The 23508-nt window shown below is 46.4% G+C and overlaps 3 protein-coding genes across 6 annotated transcripts; 1 reads left to right on the plus strand and 2 right to left on the minus strand.

The window, feature by feature from the left end:
- Positions 1 to 1214: 1214 nt before the first annotated feature.
- LOC133900562 (sialyltransferase-like protein 2) lies at positions 1215 to 2841 on the minus strand. The gene has a single exon (XM_062341740.1). The coding sequence runs from the start codon at positions 2703 to 2705 to the stop codon at positions 1539 to 1541; it is 1167 nt and encodes a 388-aa protein (XP_062197724.1). The 5' UTR covers positions 2706 to 2841; the 3' UTR covers positions 1215 to 1538.
- A 7797-nt stretch (positions 2842 to 10638) lies between these two features.
- LOC133900003 (probable purple acid phosphatase 20) lies at positions 10639 to 14854 on the minus strand. The gene is made up of 3 exons (XM_062341066.1): positions 14444 to 14854; positions 11706 to 12003; positions 10639 to 11621 (listed from the first exon to the last, which is right to left on the minus strand). Exons 1-3 carry the CDS (start codon positions 14609 to 14611, stop codon positions 10759 to 10761), a joined length of 1329 nt encoding a protein of 442 aa, XP_062197050.1. The 5' UTR covers positions 14612 to 14854; the 3' UTR covers positions 10639 to 10758.
- A 2906-nt stretch (positions 14855 to 17760) lies between these two features.
- LOC133900676 (purple acid phosphatase 22-like) lies at positions 17761 to 20998 on the plus strand. 4 transcript variants are annotated; one of them, XM_062341884.1, is made up of 7 exons: positions 17761 to 17925; positions 18083 to 18158; positions 18468 to 18541; positions 19199 to 19496; positions 19640 to 20214; positions 20298 to 20386; positions 20712 to 20995. In XM_062341884.1, exons 2-7 carry the CDS (start codon positions 18110 to 18112, stop codon positions 20926 to 20928), a joined length of 1302 nt encoding a protein of 433 aa, XP_062197868.1. In that variant the 5' UTR covers positions 17761 to 17925; positions 18083 to 18109; the 3' UTR covers positions 20929 to 20995. The 4 variants fall into 4 exon arrangements, with proteins under 4 accessions (XP_062197868.1, XP_062197869.1, XP_062197865.1 ...); XM_062341885.1 differs by having other exon boundaries at positions 19205 to 19496; positions 20712 to 20993; XM_062341881.1 differs by having other exon boundaries at positions 18083 to 18541; positions 20712 to 20998.
- The last annotated feature ends 2510 nt before the right edge of the window (positions 20999 to 23508 follow it).

Genomic DNA, 23508 nt, shown 5'->3' on the forward strand with positions numbered 1-23508 from the left:
ATGGCTTCTCTACTCCATCCATTACCAGTTTGACTATAGCTCAGACACTGTTTGTTTCAGCTGAACAAACATGTTATTATCGCAATCCAGTAATACAGATTCCATCAGTTTTTACGGATTGTACCATCCAATTTCTTATAACCTATAACCTATAAACTATTTTTTACAATCCCTAACTGAAACAAACAAAAACTTAAACTAGTTCAATCAAAACTTAAACTATTTTTTACAATCCCTAACTGAAATCATACAATATCATTTCAGTCAAAACTTGAAATATCATTTCTCCAGCAGCAAATTAGCTGGGGATATCAAAACCACCTTGCAAAAGAACAGTTGAAAGATAACATTAAGAACAATATTTTTTTATTTCCCTGGATAAGCACTAACCAGAGTCACACTGCGAGCCCACGATAGGTAATTCAGCAGAGAATGCAGAGCTTTTGATCTTCTAATACAATAGGGGCTAAAATCAAGAACCAGTGCAAACTGAGAATGACACCGGTGCAAACTTCAGTGCTGTGGTGGTGTCAGTCAGCAGGGTTTTAGCGAGAAATCAACTAGTGAGTTGTGACAGCACTGAGCACCCAACTCGAAAACACACTGTTCGTCCTTGTTGGATCCTTGTTCATTGCTTGGGTGGGTCATCGGCTCAACAGAATCTGATAAGAGATAGGCTACCTACCTGAATAATTTACTTTTCCTTTTTCAAGCAAGGGGTAAACAAAGAATTCTAAATGTCAGTTAGTGATCTCTGCTCATCTATGATCTAACAGGGCAGCAAGTTGAAGCTGTTGTCATCAAGCTGAACAAACCAATTCCCACAAGGCAACAAACACTCATCAGCCATAGTACATTTTGTTGGGATATGTACTGAATGTGTACAAGTTTTGCTTACAGATAGATTTTGAATTTAAATTGGATGACATTAAAGATAGAATTATAGTTGAACTTTTATTTCTGAACCTATAAATATTAAGTATCACTGTGTAATCGTAATGTAAGTGTCTGTAATTATGCTCCGAGGAAGATGTCGACATGATAATCAAATCTTGTTAAAAATTATCATGTTGGTGTGTTGATTTTGTGCTAGGCTTGCCGTGCTTCCGTTACACCCAAACACATTTCTTTTCCCTTCTCATGAGAACTGGGAATGAACAAAACGAACCAGGCCAGCAGCAAGCATATTCCTCGTACATTTCCAGTTTCTTGGTTCAAAAACAAAAACTTAGTCCAGTCTTCCATTCCCTTTCCATCGCCGATAATTTACATTTGAAGTCTACACATATGTATCAATCTAGTGTACAGTTGTACTTGAACAAATACATCAACAATTACACTCAGTTTGAACCATCTGGTCAACACAAAATTGAGCAACATTTCTCCCTCCTACATGTTCCCCAATCTGAAACATATCAGTCTCATTCCCTTTCAATAGCCCATGATTTACACTTCACTCTCGTACTGAACCTAAACATTTCTATCAGCCAAGTGTAAAAATTGTACAATAACTAACAATTATACGTCTGAAATAACAATCACCAGTACAGCTTTACCGGCGGCACCTTGAAGCCCGGCGCCTCGTCCAGGAATGGCACCGCCTCCGGCCGCGCCTGGAGGTCGCGGTAGAAGTCGTACTCTGCCTCGTAGTCGTGCAGGTCCAGCTCCTTCTTCTGGTTGGTGTGGTAATGGTGCTTCGCCCCCGCCGCCTTCCCGAACCCGAACATGCTCACCTCCTCGCACACCCCGAGCGCCATCACCACCGCCTGCAGTCCCGACGAGTAGTGGAAGTACCTCTCGTCGTGCCTCCGGGTCCAGTTGCTCGCCGGCTCCCCGGTGCTGGCCACGAAGCGCCGCAGCGAGTAGTACTTGGCGATGCGCGCGCAGACCGCGTCCAGGCGCGCGTCGGTGATGAGGAGCGGGAACGGGGAGTCGGGCGTCGCGGTGGCGTTGCAGATGAGGGCGTCGAGGAGGTGAGCGGGCTGGCAGACGTACATGGACATGGGGACCCTGGGGCCGTAGGGGTGGCAGCCGCAGGCGGCGGCGGTGATGGCGGAGCGGGCGGCGCAGAGATGGAGGATGTTGGAGTTGACGAAGGAGAGCGAGGTCTTGGCGCCGACGTCGGCCGCGAAACCGGCCACGCGGGCGTTGTTGAGGCGGATGACGAGGTCGTGCGCGTCGATCTGCGCACCGCGGCCGGAGCCGAGGAGTATGCCGCTGTTGCCGACGACGGCGCAGGTGGGGAAGCGCTGCCGGCCGAGGAGCCCCGCGAGGTCACCCATGACGCCGGCGACATTGCCCCGACGGCGATGGCTGGCACCGATGAAGGAGCGGAGGGAGGCGCGGAAGGCGTCGAGAAGGGATTCGTCGGACGGGAGCGTCTCGGAGGGTACGCGGAGGCGAGAGACGGTTCTGGGCCGCGGCGGGCCGGAGGTTGAGGTGGTGTAGTGAGGGAGGCGGAGGTAGAGGAGGCGGTGGTGGTTTCCGAGGCTGGGGAAGGAGGATATCGACGCGTTGGCGAAGAGCGCGGCCGCCTCGGCCAGGAGCTGCTCCCCTCCGACGTCGGTGGCCGCGAGCCGGCGGAGGAGCAGATCACCAGCGGAGTGGGACGGGCTTTGAGGAAGAAATAGGTGGCGGCGGAAGGAGAGGGACAGGAACGAGAGCACAAGGAGTACGAGGACGGGCGGGAGGTGGCGTCGCTTCATCTCCGGCGGTGCGGACGGCGAGATCCGGCGGCCATTAGTAGGCGTGGAGGGGAGAGCTGGAGCTGCCGACGCTGTGAGTGAAATGGTGGGACTGTGAGGTACTCCAGTACGAGTGGTACGTAGCGATTCACTGTCACTGACATGTGGCTCTAGGAGAGGTGGGACCGTGGTGTCAGTTCGTGGGGGCTCACTTGTTAGTTAGTCAGGTTAACGGTTGGTGTCGCGATGGTTGGTTTGGCTGCGCTGCACGTCTGCACTCTTTGACCCTTCCAAAAGTAGACGAGAGGGCCAATGGCGATTTACACTGCAACTGCCCAATCGAGGGGGAAAAGAGCAATCGGAAAAAAAATATTTGATTATTTAAATGTAAGGGAAACGGAGAGGCCCTCACGTCGTAGAGCTAAGGCAACTTGGGGCCTGATTGGGTGAATTTTTGGACCAGTTTTCAGTGTGAAAATAGTAATTTTTTTGTAAAATGGTAATTTGTAATTTTTAGTTTCTCAAATAATTTTGTGAGAGTGATTTTTAAATAAACTAGATGCTAAGAGCTGAAAAAAATCAATTTTTTTAATTTACTTACCTTATAGAACACTTTTTTTATAGATTTATTCTAGAGAAAATTTCAGCTACAGAATTATTTTTCTAAAAAAATTATTTTCTCTAAAGAATTTGGATCAGAGAGCTCTACCAAACAGGTGCATACGTGTGACTTTAACTCTCCGCTTCCACACCCTGACAATTCGCTCAGTATAGTAGCCGCAGCCATCGCTCGATGCAACAGCCAACAACGGTATATGTCGGAGGGTGAACTCCTCAAGCGGGGATCTGGAGGGACCCCATTTGAGATTCGACCGGGGGATGATTCTGAACCCACTTTGTAGGTGAAATAAATGGGAGTAAATGAGATGCAGGTGGAGGTGGAATGATCGGATGCAGAAGGAGTAAATGCTCAGGGGATTTTTAGACAAGTTTGGGCCGCACTGAGCGTAACACACTACTCCTGTGTGTATGCTATAAATGCTCTGAGAATGTCTCTATGAGGATCTATTGTGTTATAAGAATATTTGTCCAAGTCTAGAGCTTCGTGCTACTTATTCTTCGGTTGATCTGTCTTCTGTGCTTCGGTGTTCATTAAGGCTCCTAAACTTGTCCTCTGTTGTCTCGATCTCGATCTCCACTAAAATCTTGCCTTCCTCCGGGGAGCCCGCCCCACTTATATACCCGTTGGGGCGGTAGCATATCCAGAAAGGATGGTGCAAGTTCCAAGACGCCATAAATGGAAAGCAACCATCATGGGCTGTTGCGCGAGGTGATGGGGAGGATTGAAAACGCGCCCCCGTCCGGTCTTATTCGTCATCATACCGCTTTTCAACAGGCGCCGTGGAGAGGGCCCACCGGGCAGCCACCGAGCAGCCCAGCGTGCCCGCTTGGTCAGAGCAGGTCTGACACAGCAGGGCGGCAGGCAGGGTGCCTCGAGCTCTGCGACGTTATCCCGAGGCGCACCGGATGACGCGCGATGGGACCAGTGCATTAAATGTCCCCACACCTCCCTGCCAGGCCGTGGCAGGGACTGACAGCAGGCGTAGGAGGAGTGGTTGGAAGTGACAGGCCACGCGCCCTCTTTAAATGCAGCATTGGGCCTCTCACCAGTTGACACCTCACCACTGGGCCACTATGGGGACTACCGGCGAAGGACTTCTCAGGTCCTCGGGGAACCGAGTGCTCGGGGGGCCACTGTTCGCAGCTCCAAGCACTCTCTCCCAGATATGCCCTTTCTTGGGTCCTCAGGGGATCGAGTGCTCGGGGGCTACTATTCACAGCCTCGAGCACTCTCTCTCGGAACTGACTGTTTGGGTCCTTAGGGAACCGAGTGCTCGGGGCTACTATTCATGACCCCGAGCACTCTCTCCCGGAACTGACTTTTCTTGTCGTCAGGGGACTTGGGTGCTCGGGGGACACTATTCGCAACCCGAGCACTCTCTTCCCGGTACTTGGTCTTCTCGGGTCATCGGGGAACTCAGGTACTCGGGGACCACTGTTCGTGGCCCCGAGCACCCTCTCCCGGAACTTGGTCTTCTCGTACCTCGGGGAGATAACCCCCGAGGGAGGGCGCCACGTGACACTCTGCTGTTCTGGCCTCGGGACTCGAGGACCCCCGGTTCCCATATCACCGACAGTATTCGCCATGACTTTCTCCCTAATCTCTCTCTCTCTCTCTCTCTCTCTCTCCTCTTCCAGATCAGGTGGCTTTCATGCTGATGGCAGCAGTTGGGCACTCGACTTGGTCGGCATAGGAGCAGCAAAATCTACGTTGGCCATCGATCTAGGGTATCCATGTGGTAGTGATCAGGGTATGTGGGATTCACGCATCAGAGGTTGAGGTTTACGGTATTTGAGCATTGACAGCAGGGATCCAAGCTCCTCCGACGGTGATGATGCCAAAATAGAAAACCCAATTCCTTGTCCCCTCTCCAATGTGGGGTTCTCCAGTTGGAAAACCTAATTTTGGTTTTCAGATAGATGAAGATGGCATCTTTACATCGTGTCTCCTTGGAGTTTCATCTTGAAGGTCCTTCCTCGAGTTTGGGTCCTTATCGACTAGGGTCCAGCGTTGGTTATATCAATGGCAACGTTGACCACATCAATCTATGTAGTTTGTAAGGTGATGCGGTTTGGGTGGCTCTGTGGTGTTCCAGGCCTAGTTTAGTGTGAGAATCCATCTAAATTGCATTTGAGTAAAACAAATTGAGCGATCATTTAATAAGATGAGAGTTAGCACACCCCATCTCTCGACGAGACACGTTCTAATCCACATCTCAAAGCAACAATCACAACCACTAAATGATTAAAACAAAGGCAATCCCATCAGTCCCGATATGTGTGCTTTAATAATTCCCAGGAGAGCTATTATCCACACATATCTCTACCAATATGTATATCATAAAATCACAATTATACAAAAGCGTAAAAGATTACATGTTGATAAATTAAACAAAAGACAAGTATCATCTAGTGTAAATATACATAAATCGTAGCGGAATTCACATCTAAAACAAAAACAAAGACCAGTGGCGCCATTTGCTCACAAGACAAACGACTGTGATTAGTAGTAGTACAGTGACTACTCGTCACCACACCACTCTCGGTGTGGTATAAGTAGCCGATACTTAATTTCACCTGCAAAACAATCAATAAAGCATAGTAAGTACGAATGTACTCGCAAGACTTACACATATGGGTATATATATATATCCCCGACTCTAAGAATAATATATTAGATGAATTAGCAAGGAATATGCCATAAGGTTAAATTGAATTATGCGAAAGGTAATTGAACTTACAACTTAAATATATGAGCAACTCCATATCATAACTCTTGGACCATCCTAGCCTAACTAAAAAAATATAACCATAACTGACATATGAACATACTCTTCTCATCATAAATCATCACTAGCCACTTCCCAACGCACCACATATGACCACCATCGAAACTTTACAACTAATGTGGATGGACATAAGTGTGATCATGACAGAGAGCGCAGTAATTTAAATTGATCTTACACCCTATAGGAGAGTATATATTTACCCACAGGACATGAGACTACCCTCCATACAACCCGTCAGTTGCAAGCAATGATTCACGTGACAACCATTCACGTACCCACCTCAAACTTTTGTTCCCATGCTCGAGTATGAGTAGGCCGCCTAGGTCTACTCCCAGAGCAACCTCATGTGCCTCTACAAGTCCTCTCGCTCACATCATGGGCGCAGGAGTCAAATGAACGTGGTGACTTACGATACTTGGCTCATCTTTACTCTATTTGGATATGTGGTAGCACGGAAAGGTGCTTAAGCCAAGGACACTAACGATCGGTGCTTAAACGATGCAAGCGGTTTATGGCATCCGAGTTTCTCTCCTGACCTACCCTTATCACCGCCCATATCTCGTCTCATTCTCACCCACTCTTCATCCCAACATCATTATCATCGTGTAAGTAATTAAGCCTATAGCTCGCGAACGACGGAACATTCTATCGATCGACTTCTACCGGTAACATATGCATTACTAAGCATTTCAGATAAATTTTAAGTTAGATATTAACATGGTTATCCCTAGTTACAAAAATTGGGATCAACAATAACAAGATAGTGATAAATGCAATAAGATAGGTTCTACCCGATTCCTGACATCGACTAGTTAAACATACATATACAACACATAGTGATACCTAACAAATTAACCAACAAATTACCAAAATATGAGAGAAATATGATATATGCTTGTCTTGGTGCTTAGCTTCTCAAACAAGATCAACCATAAAAAATCTTCTCAAGAAAACTCGTCACTCTCCAGTTCATCGTTCACTAAAAGAGAAAAAATGCATCACAATAAGTATGATGAAATGCCATAAAGTATGTGTAGATGTAATAGGTAAGAGGGTGCCCCACCAGGCGGGCCCACGCTACCAAGTGTCAGCCGACAGACAGATATTCTCAAGACCACGACCTCACTTTGCGACTAGGACAAGGTTCCTATGACCAGTCCATACGACCAGCCTCTGCTGGTAGCAGGGTAGGTACTTATCTAACAAGTCGAATCACATTTAATGCTACATACTTAAGTGTTTTCTTTCCCCAAGGATTCACTTTCAGTGAGCAAGATCCTCGGCATACGTGGTGACGCAGTGACTCATCTCGTAGCATTAAAATGCTACAGGATGGCCTCGCAGATGAGTGTGACAACGTTCGATGATGGGGCAGGGCATGCATGACGACCAGAGTATGGCGTGCATGTCTATCCTTCGTCATGATGAGCTAGGAGTAACTGGCTACATCAAGTGTATGTCTGCCACATAGTTTGGTACGATCCGTTTGTATGGGCAACTTTTCTTCTGTTATATAAAGGGGTGGACCCGGCTTGTAGGAGGGTAAAAAAAACATATTATGTAACAAGTTCATCCAATCCATAAGAAAATACACAGAACGTAGAGCTATTATCCCACGGGATCCCGAGAGACCCCTTTTTAGAGATTCGGCCGGGGGGATGATCCTGAGTCTGTTCGTCGGAGAAATAAATGGGAATGAATGCAACGGCCGGTGGTGGTGAAATTGGCCTAGTGCAAAAAGAAGTTAATGCACCGGAATTTAGACAGGTTCGGGCCGCACGGGAGCGTAACACCCTACTCCTGTATGGATACTATAAATGCCCTGAGGAAGTCCCTCAAGGATGTTGCTGGTTATAAGAATGTTGGTCTATCTTAGAGCCTGGGGCTCTTTGTTCTTCGACCTGTCTCGTGCTGCTCACTTCTCAGCCGTGTTTCTCTTATGTTGTGTTCTTGTCTATGCTTGTGCGTCCTCTCCTTTTTCCATACCTTTCCCGGATGTTTCCTTTTGTGCCGCCGGCTGCTTTAAATACCCGCTGGCAGCAACGTACCCCGAACGGGAGGGGGCACGAGTTCCGAGACACCATAAATGGAAAGGGCGCCATCATTTCCTCTGGGCGAAGTGATCGGGGTGAAAAATGCGGCACACGCCCGGTCATCTGTCACCATAAATATCTTGGCAACGGGCGCCGTGGAGAGGGCCCACCGGGCAGTCGCAGAGCGGCCCGGCGTGCCCGCCCTGTCTTGTTTCCCTGCCACAGCAGCGCGGCAGATGGAACGCCTCGGCCCTTACGACGTTATCCCGAGACGGGCCAGATAGCACGGGACGGGACCCGTGCAATTAATGACCCCACGCCTCTATGCCAGAACGTGGCAGGAACTGACGCTGAGCGCGACGGGAGCAGTTGGAGGTGATAGGCCATGCATGCTCTTTAAATGCGGCCTCGGGCCTTTGACTGGCTGACACCTCAACGGTGGGCCCCTCGGGGCCTCTGTCAAGGGGCTTTCTGGGTCGTTGGGGTACCGAGTGCTCGGGGGTACTGTTCACCTCCCCGAGCACTCTCTTCCGAGAATGCCCCTTCTTGTCCTCGGGGAACCGAGTGCTCGGGGGTACTGTTCACCTTCCCGAGCACTCTCTCCCGGGCACTCTTGTACGGATCCTCGGGGAACCGAGTGCTCGGGGGCTACTGCACGCAACCCCGAGCATTCTCTCCCGGAACTTCCTTCGGTGGGTCCTCGGGATACTTGGGTGCCTAGGGGCCACCGCCGGCGGCCCCGGGCACGTTTCTCCCGGTACTTAGCTCTCCTGGTCGTCGGGGGACTAGGGTGCTCGGGGGTCACCGTACACCTTCCCGAGCACTTTCTTCCCGACACTTAGATTTCGTGGATCATCGGGGAACTGGGGTACTCGGGGGCCACCGACTGCGGCCCCGAGCGCCCTCTCCCGGGACTCGATCTTTCTCACCTTGCGAGAGAGACTCCACGGGATGGCGCCATGTGGCGGATGGCTGGCCTGGCCTCGGAATTCGGGGACCCCCGGTTCCTGATACACCGACAATATTCATGGGTCCAAAAGCTTGGGCCCTTTGGATCGACATCTATGGCTAGATGGACCTCAATCCTATGGCTATAGGGAGTGGGAAAGTGAGAGGGAAATGAGGGGAAAGGGGTTGAGGAGCTTCACCTTGGTGTGGGGAAGCTTGCTTGACGGTTGGCCTGCTCCGAGGAAGCTACGATGTGGATATCGACTCTGGAGTGCTCCAACCGGCCTAGAGTATAAAGAAAGGCTTGAGGCTTGCTCCGGCGAGGGGATGCTTGGGGATGAGCTCGAAGACGACGTGGGGAATTCGTGGGCGACCTCCTCTTTTAATCCTGGCTTCTGTTGAGCTCGAGGTGAAAGAATGGTGAGGGAGCTCTCCTTGCTTCCTCTCTTTCTCTCGGGTGGGGAAGGAAATGAACGATGAAGTGAGTGGTGAGAGTTGGTCCATTGCTTTAAGTGGTGTCTCTGAGCTCTAGCGGTCAGATCGCGGGGAGCGCCAATCAGACCGCGAGTTGGGCCCACTTGCAGAAAGTTTGCTTTCTTTTCCCCCACTTCTTCTGATTCCTTTTCCATTCTTTCCTAAATGGTTTTGGAGCTATCTAAACTACTTCAAAATAATTCCCAGTCATAAGTATGTGGTGGGAATTCACGTTGATTAACAACGTAATATTTTCTAAAATATTTTTAAACACTTAAAATAAAAACCAAAAACATGAATTATGATGTCATGATGTATATGCATACTTGATGAATAGGTTATGATTTTTAGGGTGTGACATTTAGCTAGTTAGTTTGCTCGCTTGTTATGATTTTAGCCCGATTTCCCTTAATTAACTGAGCATATTATGATTTAGCCTTGTTTTTCTTAATACGAGGCAATTTCTTCTTACATGTAACGGCAATGCACCTACCTTTTGTTAAAAATGAATTTGGCCAGTCCATTTAATATGGTTATGTGTGTTCTTTGTTGGAACTAGGGGAACATACCGGGATTAATCTTACATTTGACTACTAATATCTAACAAATCTTAAACCCGAACCCACTAACCAATCAACCAAATCGTGGATATTTACACCACACGCAAGGTAATAAATAGTAGTGTTGGCAGCGGCTGCAATTACGTCCTCCACAATAGCGGTAGCGAGATATAAATTCTATCGACACGAGGTAGCGTTCAACAATAGCACATTGGAATTTAGCGGGCACTATAGCGCTTCTCATTAGGCCGTTATAGCGCTAGTAAGATTGCTTTAGCGACCACTATTTAGTCATGATAGCGGTCCATTCATAGCGTATTATTTCTTTAATTTTTTAATATTTAATATTTAAACTTCTATTGTCTTATTACATGGTTGTATGTACAAATTATGGTTCTAAATTTCTTTAGTTTTAATTTATTAGTATATTTTGCATGATTGTTATGTAGGAGAAAATCATAATATATATACTATTGCACAAAATTTAGGTATTTTTCAAATACCGCTATAGAAACTTAGCGTCCATTGTGTCGCCCACTATCTGCTATAACCCCGTTATCTACTATTTATTAGCTTGATCACACGAACAATTTAATCACGAAGATATCGATATCATGCTAACGCTAGACGCTAGTAAAACATGGTCTGATTACATTTTGTTCTTGTTGCACGCCGGATTGGACGCGAGGCTGGTAATCCAGACCTGGTCGGCGACCACCGCCTGGTCATTGTCGTTCCGGTGCCATGTCCACAGCGCGTGCGTCGCGTTAACGACCTCCAGGCGCCCGTGCCCGAAGCTCGCCTCCCTGAACACCGACGTCGCCGGCTGCGGGTCCACGTACTTCTCCGCCAGCCCCTCCCGGTTCCCGCCGTCGCCGATGGTCACGTACACCGGCCCGCACGGGTCCTCCTTCCCGCCGTACACGCGCGCGAACCTCTCGTACGCGTGCACGTGCCCCGCGAACACGGCGTCCACGCGCGCGCCGTACAGGAGGGACTCCATGGCGCCGCGCATGGCGTCGCCCTCCCCCTGGTGCGCCTCGTTGCTGTTGTACCACGGCGCGTGCACAAGCGCCACCACGAACGCCGCCTTCCCACGGTCGATCGCCGCGAGGTCGCGCTGGAGCCACCGGTGCTGCGCGCTGCCGGCGGCAAAGTCGGTGTACGAACCCAGCATGATGACGTGCACCGCGCCGCCGGCCACATCGAAGGAGTAGTAGAGGTTGTCCCCCGACGGCGAGGCGCCGGCGTCGTACGGCATGCGCCACCGCGCGTTGTAGGCCTTGAAGGGCTTCGGCTCGAGGAGCGGCAGCTTCTCGATCTCGTGGTTTCCCTGGGTCACCATCCACGGCCGCGCGCTCGCCAGCGGCTCCACGAGGCGGCCGTACGAGTCCCACCGCGTCTGGATGGAGTCGGCGTACGACAGGTCGCCGGGGAGGAGGAGCATGTCGTAGTCGGCGGCCGCGATGTGCTGCAGCGTGGACTCCGTCCATCCAGTTTGGCCAAGGTCTCCTGCACGTGTCAGTGTCCATCAAAACACGCCGTGGCAACATCGCATTGAGCAACGCGCGCGACAATGGCAGCAAGGTGTATTACCAACGACGACAAACTTGAAGGGGAGGGTCGCCGGCGGCGTCCGAAAGGAGTACTCGTGCGACGAGCTATTGCTGCACCGGTAGTAGTACGTCGTGCTGGGTTGCAGCGGGCCAGTGACGGCGTCGTGGATCTTCCCTGAGTGGTAGAGGGTGTACTTGTAGGTCGTCGTGTTACCGGTTGCTGAGAGCGGGTATTGCCCTGACGTCGTGCCATACTCGACGGCCGCCGGTGCGTCGCCGTCGGTGATCCAAGTCATCCGCATCTTGTCAAGGCCTACCATTGATATGTGCACCTGAAACTTGCGTAAATAATGTGTCGGTACGAATTAGCAAACGAAATGGTTCATGGCACAGTTCTTTTTTGGAACTAAGCGCAAAACCAACACGAGCTATGATTGGAATGGAAGAACTTCTTTGGATTCTTGAGTGAAATTCCCCGTAAGTTCCTGCGTTTCAAACGGGGCTGAACTGAACTTTGAAGTTCGAATAAAAACTTCAAGAAGCACGCAACCTTAGGGCATAAAATTCATACTCTAACATGATATGTTGCTGCAAAACAGAGTGTAGACAGGTGCTCCAGTTGCTGTCAAGCCTAAATCATTAGAAGTATGTGTCACAATTGGATCAGTAATGAACTAATGACCAAATAATGTCTTTTGTAAGTTTCTTCTGATGTTAAAAGGATCTGAATAAAGAGAAGCACAAATTCTTTGTTTATCTACTCTTTCATTCAAATAGAGTACTAGGCATGCAGTAGCCATGCAATACTGATAATGAAAAAACATGGCAAGCATACAGTATTGTTTGTTGCCTCATGGAACTTTCTATCCAGCTCATACAGGAACTATTGGAAAACATTTGATACACAATTTCCTAGGAGGAAAAGAAACTTAATGCAAATGTTTGTTTTCAGGTAGATATGCCCTTAAGGTTTATGACTGAAAGAAGCATGATGGAAGGCAACGTCATGACTAACATATATTCTCGGTAAGATCGCTTGTTAATATCTGAAAACATTTTACCACTACTGCATCCAATGTCTAAAACAGAGGATGCACCATGCACCTGAATTTCCTTGCGTTTGCTTCTGTATTCTTTTAGTGCTTTCAATCATATTTTCTTGTTTTGATAAATACTTTCTTGTTTACAACCACGAATCTCAACCTGTGGCATGCCATATCTCATCTTCCTGGTAAAGTGGAGGAGTATATTTTAAGTGCAGGCTGCATAAGCTCTCGCGATTTACATTCAGATGATATTTTACGTTTGCATTTCCTTTCACTATTCAGCTATGAGCTAAGATAATTTAATAATAAACTATAGCTGTATAAATCACACGATACAAAAGGCTAGGACTTTTTTTCCATTGTCTAAAAAATGCATGGCCCATGATTAAACACCCACAAGAAACACCAAATCACATAGGCCAAACCGCATGCCGACATCGTCAGAAACCACAAACAAGGTTGGGGTGAATGGGAAAGCAAGAAACCAATAATCCAAAGGGAAAATTGCTTGTTTGCCACCAAAGACTTTTTAATTTGTTTTCACAGGTTTCACCTTGTACCAACCACCTGAAATGTCAGTTTTGCCCTTGATCCAATTGAAGCGGACCAGGGACGGGAGACCTCAGCATATTGATCAGACCGTCCCTTCCATCACATTATCTCAGTACACAGGTGAGGTTTCTCAAGGAACAGAATGGCGGAAACAGAATAGAAATAAGCAAGCAGACTGGAAATGTTCAGACAACATAGCATCAGAAACAACAGTACGCTTCATCTTGCTATGAACTAGCATAGCATCACTCCTGAAGAAGCCAGTCAATCCACTATGAACTAGCATAGCATCAGAAACAGCAGTACACACACCATATTAATCTTTTACTTGCGACACTTTTCTTTGCGGTCTCCGGTCCATGGTATGTTTCAATTGGGTCAGGAACAAAACGGACATTTCAAGTGGCCGGTACAGGTAAAACATGTGAAACCGAATTAAAAAGGCAGGAATGGCAAAGTGGTAACAAAAAAAATCCACTTTCATGGCAACCTATCGAAGCAAAACTAAAGGGTGGCAGTTCTTAGAAACGCTAACAATTTGGTGGCAAACAAGCAATTTTCCTGAATCCCAAAGGGGAGTCTTTTTTCTTCTCCCTTGTCACACTCGATCTCGCCGTGACACTAAACAAATGCAAATTATTCCAGTAGTATCCTGAACGGCATAATTCCTTCCTACCTTCCCTTTCCTAGTATTATACTGAATCATGATGACCAGAGACGCCACGCTGTGTCCCATGAAGCAGAAAACCACAGAGGTTGCTACTGGGGCAAGATTTCTGGTTGGACGTTTGCACTTGGCTTGCAACAGACAGAGTTCTGGCTTTAAAAAAATTTAAGCTAAGTATTTCTAGTTTTAAAAATTTGTGAAGCCGAAGTTATGGATACATTGATGTTATTTGGGTTTGTAAACTTATTCTTATTTTAGACTAAAACATAGATTTAAATCATTTTATTTTGGTTTACAAACTTAAAATTTAACATAGTGCTGAAGGTGGAGCTCTACGAAACACGATCTAAGTTAGATGACCAAACAACCGAAAGACGTATGCACCCAACGATCAAATCTTGTAATATGATATGTTTCACAAGCTGAGGTTTTGGACGTAAAACTGCAGAGGGCACCGCACCAGGACTGGAACAGATCTTGAAAGTTTCAAGGTGAGCATGGAGCATGGCGTACCTGCTGCGGCGTCTGGTCGTCGGCGTCGTCGTCCTTGAGCAACGAGAGCGCCGCCCTCGGCGCCGGGCGCAGGTACGGCGACGTCACGGCGAGGGACGCGGGGCACATGGCCAGCGCGGAGGCGGCGAGGGCGAGGAGCGCCAGCGCCATGCTTCTCCCCGTTGCCATGGTCACAACTCACAAGATGCAAGGTGAAATTAAGGTGGAGCCGAGAGGAGCGGCTGGGTTTTCACGGGTATTTATAGAAGGCTGTGCACAGCCAGCCAACTCGATATCACAAATTTATGGGGTACCAAACTACCATGAATAATGCTGTTTTTCAGGTAGGAATCCGACATAGGATATGCTGTTTTTGTCAACTTTGGGTGACTTGTTTGCTTCGCTAATGTTTTGATATCTGGAGAAGAAACAAAGAGAACCGAGGCTTGTTGACTGTTGAGCTCATGTTTATTTTTTATTCTAATTATAGATTCTATGTCTCAAAAGCAAAAAACAAAAGCAAACGATCACAATATAAAAACTGATTCTCATAATTCATAAGTAAAATTAAACTATAAAATCTAATAATCCACAATCTAATAGAAAAGATTTTCCACGGATTCTACTAGATTTTCACAATCTAAGGCTAAGACAAACAAACCTTGAGTGTAAGGGTGGTGAACCGTGGGTGGAGAGGCCTTGTTCTTCAGTGGCCGACGGTTTGCGCTTGGGGCTTGGTGTTTTTGTTGCAACGGACACGATGATCAACAAAATTGGATTGATGAATAAAGGATGGTGGTAAATTCACATGGTGCAACAATCAAGAAAATCCTGCACACGTCTGGATTGATAGAACTAGTAAGATGACACACGCTAATAGTATGGCTAATCTCGCTGTGATATTTTACCACGATAATATTTAATTAATTGTATTTTATATAGACTCTTTATTTGGATATTTGATTTTTATAATAATTTGATTTTTTTTCTAAGACTATTTGATATGGATCCTTCTTTTTTCTATTTTAACCCTAATTTTAAATATTATTTATTTTATTTCATTTGGACTCTTTATTTACATATTTTGCTTCTCAAACTGTATAGAAATTGAACTGCTAATTTTCACAATTTTTCATTCCTAATTTTGCTATTTATTAATCGTATTTGATATGTACTCTTTAGTTAATCTAGACCGTTAGATTTTTATAGCAATGAGTGGTCTAGATGGTTTTTTTTCTAATTAACTAGTAATTTTGTGACCTTAAGAGTGAATATAGTGCCTCATTTTAACGCTCAAATAATAATATAATAGATTATTTGCACAGCGCAATGGGAGCTCCTCCTCCCGTCATGCTTCCTCCATTCTTTGCCGACGCTCATTTCATATCACAGCCCCTTGATCCTTCAAGGAGAGCTAAATTCTGTACCTAATAGAAATTTTTGTTTTGAGATTTTTTTTGACATCCTTACCTGGCTTCCAGGAGACGGTTACACAAACTTGGAACAAACATGCGCATTCGGGTAATGCCCTCAAGAGACTCCACATCAAGCTATCTCGGGTGGCCAAAGCTCTTAAAAAATGGAGGAGGTTCATTGTTGGTGATACTCGCCTGCAGATGGCTATTGTCAAAGAACTAATTTTAAGACTTGAGACGGCGCAAGAATTACAGACCCTCACGCCGGAAGAACGAGATCTCCTGCGCTGTCTGAAAGCTCGCAGCTTGGGCCTAGCAGTCATTGAAAAATCCCCAAAACGGCAACGCTCCAGATTAACATGGATACGACATGGGGGGGGGGGGTGGTAACACTAAGTTTTTCCATCTTAGTGCCATGGCGCGCAGGCGCAAAAATTACATCAGGTGCTTGCAGACTGATCATGGCATTGCCTTCTCCAACGAAGACAAAGAACAGGTGCTCCTATACAGCTTCAGTCATCATCTTGGCCGATCCCCCGAGGTCGCACACATTTGCCTGGGAAGCCCTTGGCTATCACCCTGCTGACCCCTTACAGGAGCCTAGATATTTTGCAGCAGTCACAAGGCTTACCTATTAAATAGACAACTTTGTCTTACAAGAGGGAAATACTGAACCCTTCAGAGATGTACTCAATTAGGGACGTGTCAGTGACCACGTCTTTGTGACATTAACGGCAGAGGAACTAAGGAACTCGTTTCCTCAACTAGAGGCTCTTTGGTCAGAGAAAATGGAACAGTTATTAAGATTCCCTTATTTTTGTTCTTGCCTATTTCTGTAAGGATAAACAGAAAGCAGAAAAAAATAATCAGAATTGAATACTTCTCTTCCCATTGTCTCTATGAGTCATCTTTATTCAAGAACACGCTCCAGATTAACTTACAAGCACTGGATTTCATATCAAGAGATTAATTTCTTTGTTCAGCCGCCATAGATTTATTTCTTGTTCTGATCAGACGCCACAGATTTATTTCTTGTTCTAGTGAATAAAACAATCTTTCCTTCTTCTTCTTTGCCTCATGGTCAATTTGTAAACTCTGAACTAAGGAATGTAGGGTGAGCGATGTGTCATACTTGCCCAGAGCTTGTTGGCACGTTGAATCTATGGTTTGAGCATTGAAATTTTAACGCACAAACTAAGGGAGTAGGAATAACAACATTTTCATGTTTCCTAATGTCATGGAGAATCTTTACTTCCACTGAGAACTGCGGTTTGACGCATATGTATGATTTGCTGACATATGGTTTAGTTTGTCATTGTGAAACTATATTACCTGGAATGAACTATGTGCCAAAGCCAGAGTGGATCTAAATTATAAGAAATCCTGTCGACGTTACAAGTGCTAAATTCGTCCCTTCCAATTTGGATTTGATGCGATTCGCTTGTGACCCCAAAAATGTTTTTGCCTCCCAAACGGCATCTACTAATATTCGTGCCCTGTCAAACTTTTATTGCAACTCTTTGAGCTGTGACTCCGTTAATTTTCAAACTACATATCTACGTTCTTAATAGACGTTGAATAAATACGTATGTGTAATAGTATAAATGTGTGACTGTTTCAGTGGTACCTTCTAGGCTCACATGTTACTATCAAATGCGTGATGCTACAGAAAGGATTACGACATGCTCGTCGTCTACGGGATTCTTGATAGGTTCCTGGTGATCTTTGGATGGACGCTTTCTTCAAGCTGTGTCTAGTTGTAAGGCTAGCATGTGCGTGCGTTAGGTGTGCGTGGGTGGGTGCGTGTGTGAGGGGTGAGTGCGCGCGCGTTCATGTTCAGATACTACAGCTGTATTCAGTGGTGAAGAGTCAAAAAAAAAAAAAAATACGGTCCAGTCACAGTTTCTTGCCACAAAGCTCAAAAGAAGGGGAAAAAAAACCGGTGCTGAAACTAGTGTACCTCAGCGATGCTGGCCTCAACCTGCCTATCCCCTTACTTCCTTCGCATCCCCATCTACACCAGCACACACGGCTTCTTCCTCTCCGGCAGCCCCCGCCACTGCCATCCTCCACCACGGCACATGTCAGGTACGTACACGCATCCACGTACAAGAACAGCACAAAGACGAAGCCGCACGCGCGCACGGCGCATCTCGCAGGATATGCTCTCCTGCCGATCCCTTCGCAAAGTCTTCTTCAAGCTTAATCTGTTCCATGGCGTGCAATCATGTGCTACGTGTACCAGGTTTCGTCCTGCACGCCGCGCTGGGCGATGGAGGCGGCGGCGGCGAGCTCTCCCGTGCGTCGTCGCGACGGCACGCGTAAGCCGCACGTCATATTTGTCATCCGCGCGCTACTGCTCATGTGCAAGATAGCCCGCGTGGTCGCCGCGCTGATTCGCGTCCTGTACCACGTCGCGGTGGCCGTCCCCGTCAAAAGCCTCCTCGGCGCCGTCAAGGTCGCCTTCTCGCTCGTGAACGGGCCGTGCCTCCGGTACATGGACCAGGCCGCGCTCGGGCGGAGCTACACGGGCACCTTCTTCGGCGACCTGCTGGCCGGAGCCATGGCGCATTCTTGGAGGCTGCTCGTGCAGGGCCTGACGTCGCTGATGTTTCTCTGTGCCCATGCAGACGAGTATGTGCGGCCGCCGCCGAGCCCGCTGGTGCTGGTGGCGCACGACAAGCCGGCGTCCCATCCTCAGCAGGTGCGGGCTTTGATTTTCATATTGCAGTGTGTGCAGTAGTGCAGAGTTTCCAAGAAAGTGGCATCTGTTGCTTTTGCCTGGTCTTTTTGTTCTTCTTGCATCTCTCGTCTTCAAGTCATTTGCACCGAGGCTCAAAAAAAAAAAAAAAAAAAAAGGAGTCATTTGCACTGGAATTCTGTTGAGGCAAGATTCTTTCAGAGTGCTCTGATCCTGTTTCGTTTTTATTCGTCAGAAGAAAACTTCTAGTGCCCAAGCATTTTCTATTGTTTCAGTTATCAACTCTTCAGATTTATTTGCTGATGGAGAGAATGAACAACCTATTTGCAACTTAGTCTGATGTCTCAGGCTTTTCAGCTTCTCCTTACAATTGATTCCAAGGTTAACTGATACAGATTTTCCCAAATATTTGAGCTATTTCAACTGAACAAAAATCAAATGGTACTAGCTCTGCTTACTTAATCTCTGTTTTTTTCATTTTGCTTACTTAATCTCTGTTTTTTTCATTTTCTTCATGCTAGCTTCAAGAAATATCTAAATTGTCAAACTGGATGAAAATTGTTCACATAAATTAGAAACATTTAACTCTAGTTCCTTACCTAATTGTCAAATGCATTGCTCGTACAAAAATAGTACAAGAGGTCACCAAATTACTCCTAGTACCAGGTACACATTTCGGTTGTCGGGGAGAACAACATGCGCATTTCATGGGTCACCGACGACCGGAGCGCGCCGTCCGTGGTGGAGTACGGCAAATCTCCAGGCAAGTACACGGCGTCGGCGACTGGTGGCCGCACCACGTACAGGTACTTCTTCTACAAGTCCGGCGCGATCCATCACGTCACGATCGGCCCACTGGAGCCAAGCACGGCGTACTACTACCGGTGCGGGAAGGCCGGCGACGAGTTCGGCCTCCGCACTCCGCCTGCCGCTCTGCCCATCGAGTTCGTCGTCGTCGGTCAGTAGCCATTGCTCTTCCAAATTTTGTTTCAGTTCATCGTACGTGTCAGACGTATGGAAACGTAGGTGGGGGGGGGGGGGGTCTGCTGAGACGTGACGGTCTTGACGGACATGTGTGTTGCGTTGCAATTTGGAACGCAGGCGACCTGGGCCAGACGGGGTGGACGGCGTCGACGCTGTCGCACATCGGCGGCGCCGACTACGACATGCTACTCCTCCCCGGCGACCTCTCCTACGCGGACACGCGGCAGCCGCTGTGGGACTCGTGGGGCCGCCTGGTGCAGCCGCAGGCGAGCGCGCGGCCGTGGATGGTGACGGAGGGCAACCACGAGGTCGAGGCGCTCCCCGTGGTTGAGTTCGCGCCCTTCGCCGCGTACAACGCGCGGTGGCGGATGCCGCACGAGGAGAGCAGCTCCCCCTCCAACCTCTACTACTCCTTCGACGCGGCGGGCGGCGCGGCGCACGTCGCGATGCTGGGCTCGTACGCCGGGTTCGAGGAGGGGTCGGAGCAGTACCGGTGGCTGGAGAGGGACCTAGCGCGCGTGGACAGGCGGCGGACGCCGTGGCTGGTGGTCCTGCTGCACGCGCCGTGGTACAACACCAACCAGGCGCACCAGGGCGAGGGCGAGAGGATGCGCAGGGCCATGGAGCACCTGCTGTACGACGCCCGCGTCGACGTCGTCTTCGCCGGACACGTCCATGCCTACGAGCGCTTTGTAAGTACACACTACTCTTATGTATTTTTCTTGCAAGTACGTGTTCATTTGTAAACTTGTTCTATAATTAATCATTTGATCAGACGAGGATCTATGACAATGAGGCCGATAACCGGGGCCCGATGTACATCACGATTGGTGATGGAGGCAACAGGGAAGGCCTTGCTCTCAAGTACGTGACTGTTTTTTTACAGTGAGACCCATTTCTATAAAAAAATTTTAAGATAGGGTCGAGTAAGGCTGTTTCGTGCATGCTCACTCTGTGTATACATGTGCGAACGTTCGGACTCAAGCTTGAACATGGGTTGGCTCGAACACTCGCGCCATGCGAGTGCCATCCTTGCCAACCGGACTAGCGCCCGGATGCAAATACGTGACTGCTGGTGCCATGCCAAACTGTTGATGCATATGGATGTTCATCTTGTGCATGCATTGACAGAGCCGACTGACTAATTCTGATGTCCGGTTGATGTATGATTCTTGGTTTCGTTGTGAAGGTTTATCAAGAACCACAAGTCGGCGCACCTGTCGGTGTTCCGGGAGGCGAGTTTCGGGCACGGCCGGCTGAGGATCCTCAACGAGATGAGCGCCGTCTGGACGTGGCACCGCAACCACGACGAGCATGCCACCGTCGGCGACGAGGTCTGGCTGGAGAGCTTGACTGCAAAACCGAGCATAGCAACACCCGCCGCACGCCACGTTGGTGGGTTGTAGAACACATGTAGAGGAAAGGGTTGTTTGTGACAGCTCTAGCTTCGAGATTGTACGAGATCTGAAATTCGTATAATAAAATAAAGTAGTTTAAAATAAAAATCTGATAGCTCAATGAAATATCCTTAATTTACGCATAATTTTATATCTAAGATTCTTTTAGAGCTAGATTTGACTAACTAAAAAATTCTTAAATATGGAGCTGTACCAAGCGGGCCGAACTTGATCGAATTCGTACTGTGTTTCTGCAGTTGTGCATCAGTTGTAACATGCGCGCTTAAATTGAATTGATTCAATGCGGTACTACTTTATATGGGCCTTGCAGTTAGAAAACACAGCCCACAGATTGGGACATTTGGGCTCTTCCTGAAAGGACCGTAAGCCATTATGAAACGGCTGCAGTCCCCATCATAGCAGGGCTCACTCATCCTTCTCCGGTTCTCTCTTCCCACGCTCCTGTTGTAGACTTTTTTTTATTTTAGCCTTTTTAAAATTAATATTTTAATAATAGTCTGTCGAAACCTAAATTTTCAGAAATTAACCTCTTTTATCACGCCAAAGTATCTGATGTGACTCCCCAACTTAATCACACTATATTTATTGGTGTGATCAAAGTAACCACGTTGATGAAAACCCTGACGCCTTTACACGTGGGTTCAACCTGGCAGCCTGAGCCACGCTAAATTGGTTCGGGTGACTAGGGTGAACAGTATTTTTCGCGGATAAATAGTATTTCCTGCGGTTTCAATGGTTCTCTTCCTGTTTTCTCTATTTGAGCAGTAGAGTTGTCGTACTCTAAAATTTATGAAACTTTTTCTGTATGTTCTATAATTCATGATGAATCCATTTTAAAAGGATTCACCTCAATACCCCATCTATGTTTTAAAATTAAAAAACTCCAAAAATAGTTACTTTTAGAAATTCTAGTATTTTTTAAGGCCTCAAATAAATTTCCAAAAATCTGAGAAAATTCACTAATATTTCTATCATGTGGCATAATAATTTCTAAAATTATTTCCAACCCTAGTTTACTTGGTGAAAAAGTGAGTTCCTTTGCAATGCTCTATTTATATGCATTTTTATCATTTCATACTATTTAGCCTTGTAAACGCCCTCTAAATAATTAGCAATTATGTTCGATTTTTCTCAAAATTTTGTCAGCGCTTAATGCAACATGTACAGGTCCTATTTGCAAACATGCACATCCAATAGAGTCGTAGAATTTGAATTATTCAATTTCGAATGTTGGTATATGTTACAATTTGTTTTATAACAATAATACTTAGGTGACTTGTGTAGCCAAAAATAATTGCCATTTGCGGTCTAAACCATACCAAATTTATTGTATGGATAGTTCAGAATATGTTTTAGCCGAAACTCACATATGATTTTTAGGAAGACTAATAAACTTTAAATTGCGCATGTTCAAATATGGCTAAGTGCTATGGCTACCCACAGCCTTTTAGACTACGAGGTGAATTAAGCATTTTGAAACGTACATTTAAATTAGGAAATAATTTCCAATTTTGTTGAAAGTAGGCAATTGATAACATTAATGTTCTTAGGTTTAAGCCATGAGATATGTTCATCAAGAATCTATACACAATTTAGGTTACATTGAATGAAACAGTGGTAACCATTATCCATGAGTAGTTTAACGGTGGATTGGAATGAGCCATCCGTTGGTGATTACACGACAGAGCTTTTAGCATGAAATGACAACACATCTGTCGTGACAAGATTATCCAAATATATTCTGGATGACAAACCAGAAAAGGTCTATAGACTTGATTTTGTACTATTGGATCAAGAGGTATCCACAAACATTAGGTACTTTAGAAAAAAAATAAAAGAGTATACATCATTTACAAAAAATTTCTATGCAAATGTATAGGAAAATGCAATGGAAGCTCAAGTGCCACAACGCCATGTAGATCAATTCAAGCCACACCTTAGAGAATGAGTTGTATATTTCATAAAGTTTTTCTAAGTGTTCCCAGCTAAGAATAATTATCGAGCAGTTGACCACATATACATGATAAAATTCACAGGTCACACTGAGGTAATTGAATTCCCTGGTGCTTCTCCAACGTTCCCCAAGTATGCATATACTCTAGCATCCTTTGATACATTAAGGACCAGAATTGATTACACTAGAGACATGTCAGGTAACTATATATTCATTTATATATTACATCTACTATTCCTAATATACATTTTATCTATTGTAATACCATCATATAACTTTAATAAAATAACATATAATCTAACATTATACAGACACAATAGGACAAGGGGTCTCTATTGAACCTGCTACAACAACTTATGTCAAAGGTATTAAGAAGACAATACGACACCTCTACATTTCGGATGGCAGGTATAACTACATAAAATAACTTATTGTAATATATATACCAATCTTTACTCTTTTTCATTTATTCTTTCTCTTTAGTCTACTTATTTAAAGTTTATTAGTTTTCCTAAAAATCATGTGTGTGGTTCGGCTAAAACATATTCTGAACTATCCATACAATAAATTTTGTATGGTTTAGACCGCAAATGGCAATTCTTTTTGGCTCCACA

The sequence above is a fragment of the Phragmites australis genome, chromosome 19 (genome assembly GCF_958298935.1).
Source record: "Phragmites australis chromosome 19, lpPhrAust1.1, whole genome shotgun sequence".
Lineage (NCBI taxonomy): Eukaryota > Viridiplantae > Streptophyta > Magnoliopsida > Poales > Poaceae > Phragmites > Phragmites australis.